The following is an 8,899-nucleotide window of genomic DNA, read 5'->3' on the forward strand; positions in this document are numbered from 1 at the left end:
TTGTCTAATCATCCTGCCTTCGTGCCGAACTAGCCAATGAGGGAAGCAGCTGACAAGAGAGAGAAGAAAGACCGGAAGAACAGGACAATGATGCGAACAGTATTGTGAAAGACAAATCGATTATTAATGCACTTGTATATGTCACTGATTTGGCATAAATCCTCAAATGCTTCTAGTTCGAGTCCTGTTGGTGAGTTACAGTCGTAGTTGGGAAAAACAACATAACTCAAGAGTTGTACTTTTAAGACTGCACGTGTGTGACTTGTGAACAAAAAAGACAAACATTTGAACAAAAAACTGTATAATAGTGTGAGCATTTTCTCTAGAAATATACCATTCAGCATTTAAGGTTCGTATTTCCCCTCAGACTTTGACCTACACACCTCTGCACTGTTTCCTCTCAGATTTGTCTTTAGTAGCAGCGCCTGATAAGGACCTGTGTGTAGACAATGGGGCGAACAGATTACACTGGCAATCCAATGCTTCACGAGAATACAAAGCTATGGGGTCATGAGGGTGACTCAGTAGGACAAGGCACATGTCATAAAACTTTAAAGTTGCAGTTTAAGATCTCGGTTCTCTCTAAGCTCTTCCACCTCTGTAAAGTGTACAAATGAATGCAACAGAAGTGCTTTAAAGGTGACCCTGAAAGGGGATGTCAGCCTATGTCTGTCACCCGGGTGTTCATCCTTTATCTTCATGACTCAACCTCACATATAGCTGGGATTATCTTCCATCTATCGTGATGTGCACATTACCATCCAGGGCTGAAAGCAGTGAGCTTTACAGCCTGTAGAAAGCTACTTGGTAGCAAGGCAGAGATTTGTGTGAATCTGCAACTGTAAGAAAAACAGGATGCGAGTGAGTCACCGTTTCACAGGACCGCTATTTAATCAGAACCTGTGAGTGCACTGTTGATGTTTCAGTGGTTGAAGCCATTAATTCAGTTGGAAGGCTCCATCAGGCTTGATCTTGTAGGCAGGCAGCCTGAAAGATATTCTGGCCAACAAGCACCAGCATCATCTGCCTGGGCTCTTTTGAATGTTTACTGCTTTTTCAACAAAACAAAGCTTGGGATCCGAGCGGGCGGCACTTAGTGTTCAATGCATGATGTTCGCTGTGACCCAAATCTGCGATCAGTCCCTGAGCAGTCAAATCATTGTGCTCAATCCGTTGTCACAGACACATAGGGGACTAATTTCGTTTCTGAAAGTTCAGCTTTAATGTCACCACCTGACTCATCTTTTATCGGCTCAGTTGCGTTGCCGCTAAACCCTGTTTGTGTGAGTGTCTCTCTTTTGTGTCCATGCTGAGTCAACCGTGGTAACATCTCATTAGCAAGGTTGAGATGACAGACAAAAGGGACAGTTTTTTTTTTATTCCCAAATTGGATGATGTCACTTTCTTTCACCAAGCAGCACTGAGGCACACAAGTAGCAAAATATATTAGATTCCCAATCTGTTTTTTTATTTACAGCGAGTGCAAAATACAACACATCATAAATAAAAAGTAACAAACAACTAAATGATCGTCATACAGAAAACAACATTAATCATCAATAGCTTACAGCTGGCAGTGATAGCACTTGGGGCTCAATGGACAACACGTTTGGCAGGAATGAGAGCAAAAGAGAACAGAAGGGAGAGACGAGGCTAATATTAATGTCATTTGCTCACAACATAGAAGCCAACAAGCATCACTTAATTCTGTCAACTTCCATCAGTTGAGCTCTAACCTCCAACATTCACGCCGTGCAGACATTAGAGTTTCTGCGTCTGGAGACGTCGCTTCACCACCAGTCCATTACACAGGCGGACGATCTGAGCTCAGTCTTCTTCTGACTGAAACGTATGGTTGGCAGTGCAGAAATGTCACAAACACCTCTCATGTGCCCCAGGCAAGCTGTGCCAAGTTTGGATGTGAACACTTCTTTAGAGGCAGGCCTCCCGCCAGGCCATGTCCACATGTTATGCTCTCCAGGCTTTAACTTCACCTGCTCAAAGGTTTAGCATAGAGAAAATGTGTGTCTGTCTCCTACAGCACAGACAGATCATGACAGGACTTAGATTTCAGCCAGAACGCCACACTGGGATTGTTTTTTGCCACCACCTTGTCCAGGAAGCGTCTGGCCTTCACGGGAAGACTCTCGCCGCGCGTGTTGCAGTTTATGTGCCTGCGACGCCTGTTGGCTTCCTTGGAGTCTCGACGTAGACGCAGCTGCCGCACTATGCCGCGAAAAGCCTCCCAGACGTTGTGCTGCATGGCGGCTGAGGTTTCGATAAACTTGCAGTCAAACACAGCAGCGCAGGCACGACCCTCTGGAAAAGAAAGACCAGCACGTGAAGAGAAACAACTCAGAGAACCGTGTACGTCACACACAGACAGACAGACAGACAGACAGGGGTTGTGCCTCCTCACCACTGAATGACACCTCTCTCCGTCGCACCAGGTCACACTTGTTCCCCACCAGAATGATTGGTGTGTGCTGGGCAGGACGGAAGCGGCGCAGGGTTATCCTGAGCTCCGAGGCTCGCAGGAACGAGGCCCGGTCAGTCACAGAGTACAGCAACAGGTAGGCATCACCTGTCTGCATGTAGAGCTCCTGAGTCCATTCACTGTCAGTCTGCAAAACCACAAACACACACAGTTAGATACAGGATTTACAATGTGGCGGGTTACGTGCCCTCTTCTGACTCACACAAGTCAATGCAATGGTTTTTCATCTCACCTCTACATCCCATGTGTCCAGCAGAATTAGTGTAGCTGGCTCTCCATCCACTTCAATTTCTTGTTCACACACTTCATCTGAAATTAGAAAGTGTGTTGTTAACAGCAATGTGTTGGATGTGATCATAGAATCAAAATAAGAATTCAGAAAGCATATGGTGCTCAGTACTGAGATTATGGATGGCCTTTTCAGTTTTTATAGTAATTTTATATTACTATGTTGTTAAAAATGTTTTGTCATTTGGTAATCCATCTAAAATATATTAATCAACCATAAAATTATAATTTCAGTGGTGTTATCATCATTTACTCGCCTCCACACAGCTCGCTGTCATCACTGTCCATACTGTCTGCTGCCCCGGCGAAGATGCTGGCGAAGGCCGTCTTCCCGACCCCGCTGGCCCCTAAAAGCACCACCCGGTACGGGCTCCCGGGTTCAGCCGAATCCCCAGCGGAGTCTGTGGAGATGACCGAGTCTGAGGACGACCAGCTCCCGCGGCTCCCGTCCGACTCCCCGGCTGAGCTGTTGCAGGACTTGGAGCGGGAGATGCAGGCGGGTACCCGGGTCAGGAAGCTGTCCGTGAGCAGATGACTGCCGGGGTCGCAGATGCTCCACCGGTGGAGCTCGGTCTGCAGGCGGAGGCTGTGCCGGCGCACACTCGACAGCATCGTACCGGCGACAAAATCAGGATGAGCTGGATTAACCGACAGCGGTGGGACTGAACCCGTTTTGCAACACCCCAAAAACACAAAGTTAAACGAGTCGATTTCTTCCCGGAAAGTCGCTTTTACGCCCTCTCATCAGCTTCAGACATGTCCCTCCGAGAGTCACTTAAAAACTGTCCCATAAGTCTAACAAGGACAACTGAAGCAGCTCAGCAGAAACTCGCGCTGCAGTTGCACTCGACGGTATTTTATTATTACACTCTCAATAAGCCTGCTGAGAGCAGATAAAGTGTACGACAGACCGAGTCCAGATGCATGAGGTTTAATTCGGGCATGACACAAACATTTGATTGTTAAATCCCGAAGCGACATTTGCATCTGCTGCCTTCTGAGTGTCTCTGCTGCCGTCTGTCTCAGTAAGCTCCAGCTGAGTGAGTCCCTAATGCTCTGAGAGGGGTTTCCCTGTGGTTTATATGAAGAGGAGGAAGAGGAGGAGGAGGAGGAGGTCACTTAAATGGAGCATTAATGTTTACAGTGATGTGGCGGGTATTTACTGCTCTGACTCTCATTATATTTACACCAAAAGGATATTGAATTGTGCCGCGTGAATACGAGGCTTTCATGAAATAAAATAATCTGTAATTCATTCTTTACAGAATATGAACAGCTAGATGAGATTAATACATCGTGTGTAAGTACACGGATTCATGTGCTGTTGTATTTAAAGCTAAAGTAAAACATGACATCACTTCTCCACTTGTGCTATTGTTACAATAGCTTAGCATAATCCCTATCATTATCCCATAGCTGTCATTTAGCCACAGTCTCACTTTAAGTGCACTGATTGAGTATTTCCAATTTCTGATATTTTATATCTTCACTTCACTAGGTTTCAGTAAGGGAAAAATGATTTTCTACTTCATAAAATTTATTTGAAGGCTCTAGTTTGTTGTTTTTTTTTTCAGATTCAGATTTTAAATTGAACTTCTGACTAGATTATAAAAGATTACATATAATTATTTATTAAACTAGAAAAAAGGTATATAAATTTGTTAAAAATTCTTTTAAGACTTAAATGCTGCTTAACTATAAATGCATAAGTAAAAATCACCAAACACTGACAGGCCATTTTGCAGCACATAGGATTACTGTCATTTTTGATACTTAAATTACATTTTACTGATAATACTTCCTTACTTTTACTTACGGGGGTCAGTACAACAGAAATATGACATGATTCACAGTGTAGGCTGAGTAAAATGGCAGAGAGTAGAGGATTATTTGCAGTAAATGACACAGTTAAACACTACTGAGCTCATACTGTTTCACATATATATAACAAAACACAACATTTAAACAAACAAATATTGCAGTCGGTATCACAGCGCACATCACGAATAAGTGGCAGCAGAGCACAAATTCAATATCTTCCTTTAACATTCAGTTTTTGGTCGACACAGGAACACAGAGGGTGACCCAGAACGGTCTGACAGACTTCCAGAGTAAGTAAAGAGTGTTGATTATTAATTTGTGGTGTCTTGTAAGCTCGTACATTCTGGGTACAGCAGTTACGGATTAAAAAACAAACAAACTCCACTGCCATCATCAGTACAGTGCATTAAACCTGAACTACTCTGAACGAAGGCTCTTCACAGAGACACATGAGGGGTAAAGAGGAGTAGCTTTGACATCTTGTATCTGCTGTTCTCTGGACTGAAAAGGCAGTTTTACATCTGTGGTCTGCACAGGCAGTCATATGCTAAAACACATAGCTACTCTCAACATTGAAAATCAATTAATCAAAAAGCAAAAAACGCATCGATCCATCCTCACAGATTCTTATTTGATTTGCTGCTTCTCTTTATGACATATGATGGTAACCATGATATCTTTAACAAGCACTCTGATGCTCCCACCTTGGCCTTTGTGCATTTGCACCATACATTTTATTGACCAAATCATTAATTGATCAAACAGCTTGCAGCTTAGTTGATAATAAAATTTCAGTTGTCAATACACGATCAGCAGAATCTCCATCTACCTCCCATCTACTCAGACCTGCAGTACTCTGCAACAGAGGCCACATGAGAGGCTCATTTACTTTGTTTATGAATTATTCAATGACACATAAATGTTGGCAGAGGCCTGCGCAGGTGCTAGCAGAAATAACTGATCCAAACCTTGGCAGCTGCCTGTCCAACCTGATGGACGATTAACAGACATGCTAGACTACAACTTGGACCAATAACAAGAGCAGAAATTATTCACAAATGTCATTTTGTCCAACCTAGACCTCATACAGCTGCTAAATATAACATGTAAAGAAACAGTATTTGGGAGGTTATTTAGAGTCAAAATTATCCCATCACGTAGATTACTTATCATCACACTTTTAGGTTAAAAGGTCAAAAAAATAAAATAACAAAAGTGATTCAATGAGGATGAAAGCCACAACTTCCAAAAGTGTCTCCAAGACAGGGACTCAGACATGTTCTTGACTTACTAGCACTAAAGCGAGTGAAGTATGTCAGACAGACATTGTCAGGGCATAAAATAACACAACATAAAATATTCCAAGGTGTGGCTCAGAACTGATAACTGAGTTTTATAGCAAACAAATAAACACACCCTTGGTACATTACATATTAGCTGGTGTGAGAATGATGTCTAGCAGGCCTTCGATTCAGAAGACCTTCTGTAGTGTCTTTGTGGTGTCAGAAAATATCTCAGCATAGCTTTCTGTCAGGAGTTACTGAATACAAGCTTTAGTAAGAGGCTTAGCATGTCAGTCTGAGATCTACTGTCAGCAGCACAGCCGGCATATTGTTAATGGGCTGGAAAACCACAAGTTGATATTTTGTGAATGACCCATCTAACAACACTGATGTCCAGAGAAAACCTGCATCACCTCACGTACTCTCTCAACTCAAAAACCTCAGATTTTCATTCGCCAAAGCACTTTGTGTGTGAGAGGGAGCGAGTGACTGAGAGCGGGGAGCGTTCTTACAGCGATTGTGGGATTATGCTGCTTTTCGGCTGTTGTTTTTCAGGACTCCTGCATCGGGTTGTGGCTTCATCTGTGGGACCTGCTGCTGTGTATTACAGCCCTGATCTGATCTGCCTGACAGATGATTGGGTGACATTAAATCCTTGTTAAGTGCTGGAGCAGGACCAGAGAGGGGGTGAGGTGGGGTGGAGTGGGGTGGGGTGGCTGCAGATTGACAGGAACATGGTGATAGCTCTTACATAGCCAGCTGACTGTGAAGTGACCTCTTTCTTTTTAGCTTTCCTTCCACTTCACGCAAAACACACTGTCTCATAAGGTCTGTCAGACAGTGGAGATACAGAGTAGCCTACATATAAGGAAAACAAACACATAGCATGTGTGCCTTCTGAAAACACAAACATAAACCTACCACAGCCCCCCCCCCCGACCAAATCTTAATCTGGTTCAAATATCTCTCTTGCTATATTTGAAGATTTACAATCGAACCAAATTACTGCCAACTCACACACTACTGGGGCCTCAGACATACTACTCCACCAAGCAGTTAATAAATCTGTACCTTCTCATAGCACCAGGAGTGACCCCACCACTAAAGTCCCCCAGTACAGAAAATCTATAATATTTGGCCAGGGACATGAATTTAGTCAATACACTGTACTCAAAGTCCAGCTATGTAGGACACAGTCTTTCCAACAGTTTAAATGCCATGAAGATGCACTGCAGTTCAAGATGCTCTATTTTCACTGGAGTTTTAGTGTGAGTGAAAGTTTCTGACAGATGACATGTGAAGAGAGAAGAAGATTTTTACATAAGACCTGTTGTTAAAAGCACTGTCAAGGTTTCAGCAACAGTGACCTCCCTCCTCACTGCTTTTACTTCAGATGTGGGACAAGGAGGTAATAACACAATCAAAGCATTGAGGGTCTATTTTAACAGCTCAGTTGCAAAGACCACTGCAGAGCAAAATCAGCGAGAACAAAGTCAAGTGCACCAACACGACTTCGAGGTTTACATTAGTACACAGTGCTCTCTATTCACGTATAGCGATGAGACATAAAAATGCCAAGGAAAAGTGAGAAATATGCTACTATGCTGCCTAACCTAGGTTGCAACTAATGATTAAATTTCCCTGATTAATCATTTGATCTTTAAAATATGAGAAAACAAGGTGATGTCTTCAAATTCAACTGACCATCAGTACAAAATCCAAAGATATTCAGTTTACTATGATCGTTTGATAAGCTGGAACCAGTAAGCGTGTCCGAGCAGTAAGATAAAACAAGATTAAAGGAGAAAAATCTCAATGCTGTGTGTGACATTATCTCACGGGTCTAAAAAAATTATGTTTCAATCTAACCGAAAATGCCTCTGCTTGTTTTGGACAAGCACTTAATATTTGATCAGATTACAAACTGAAATGGAGGTACAAGGCTTTCAAGCAAATTTGATTTTCTGGTTTCTATAAGCCCTCTCTAAACTTTTAAACTACCTATAAAGAAAGAAGTACAGAGGAAAACATGAAACAAAGTGAGAAAAGAAAGAAAACAAAGTGATACAGAATATCATAAACACTGTAAATCAATATGACTTTCCAGTTCCCCTGAAGAGAAAACAGTCCAGCAAACTGAGCCTGAATTGTTTTAGTGTTCACAGGAAAGCCACTGTGCTGCTGGTAGATTTGTCTGCTGAAACTCAAGGATGTCCAATCTGATGCTATCAATTTTGGAGACTACATCTTGAAGCCCTTGCTTACAAAAACAACAGGTGTGCTCAAGGCCTGTGAAATACAGGCTGTATCTACTGGCAGTTCTGCTACACAAGTATGGTAATAGCTCCTTTAAAACCACGTGCAGCGTGATGGTTCTGGGACTGATGATGAATGAAGCATGTGAACTGTGACCTCCGTGAGCAGTTAATACCAGAGGCTTGGCCCTCCAGCTTCAACAGTATATTCAGATCTTTCACAGACATCCCAGGATCACAGGGAATAAACTTTCAATCTGTGATTCGAACGACTGTATCTCTGTCTGTCCCTCCAGCGGTGGAAAGTCATTCATTCGATCCACTGCCAGGTCCCTGAGCTGTCGAGCTGGAACAAACAGCTTAAAAGAGGGATTGGTAGTGCTGGTAAAAGCTTTACACAGACAGACAGCAAATTCCACCTCACGCACACACCAGCACATGGCGTCGGAGACTGCTAGAGAAGTGATTCAAATCGATATCCTGCTTGGACGAGTAACTCTCATCTGACACGTGTCCAATGGCAATAACAAAATAATGCGACACAACATGTGATTGCTCTGAACCACAGTATCTTAATACAGCAAAGCGAGGCCAGGGCTAGACAGTTGCTATGCTACCACTGGCTTCTGTCACAGGGCTCAGACGAGTCTGTTGCCTGTCTGAACTTACATAGGCTTTGTATTGTGGTAAACGCGGTCTATTTTAGCAATACTAGTGTGCTTAACTAGATTTTGTGTAGCGCACGTTATACTGTA

The 8,899-nt window shown here is 43.0% G+C and overlaps 1 protein-coding gene across 1 annotated transcript; it reads right to left on the bottom strand.

The window, feature by feature from the left end:
- Positions 1-104: 104 nt before the first annotated feature.
- Positions 105-4,350, bottom strand: gem (GTP binding protein overexpressed in skeletal muscle). The gene is made up of 4 exons (XM_046398612.1): positions 3,043-4,350; positions 2,730-2,806; positions 2,420-2,624; positions 105-2,319 (listed from the first exon to the last, which is right to left on the bottom strand). Exons 1-4 carry the CDS (start codon positions 3,395-3,397, stop codon positions 2,036-2,038), a joined length of 921 nt encoding a protein of 306 aa, XP_046254568.1. The 5' UTR covers positions 3,398-4,350; the 3' UTR covers positions 105-2,035.
- Positions 4,351-8,899: the final 4,549 nt, after the last annotated feature.

The sequence above is a fragment of the Scatophagus argus genome, chromosome 9, assembly GCF_020382885.2.
Source record: "Scatophagus argus isolate fScaArg1 chromosome 9, fScaArg1.pri, whole genome shotgun sequence".
NCBI classification, from domain to species: Eukaryota; Metazoa; Chordata; class Actinopteri; family Scatophagidae; genus Scatophagus; species Scatophagus argus.

Bases quoted from the DNA above. Each gene is read 5' to 3' on its own strand.
- gem (XM_046398612.1), bottom strand. From the start codon at position 3,397: ATGCTGTCGAGTGTGCGCCGGCACAGCCTCCGCCTGCAGACCGAGCTC. The intron at 2,807-3,042 runs GCGAGTAAATGA...TTCTAATTTCAG, and splicing joins TGACAGCGAGCTGTGTGGAG to ATGAAGTGTGTGAACAAGAA. The intron at 2,320-2,419 runs GTGAGGAGGCAC...TTTCTTTTCCAG, and splicing joins GAGAGAGGTGTCATTCAGTG to AGGGTCGTGCCTGCGCTGCT.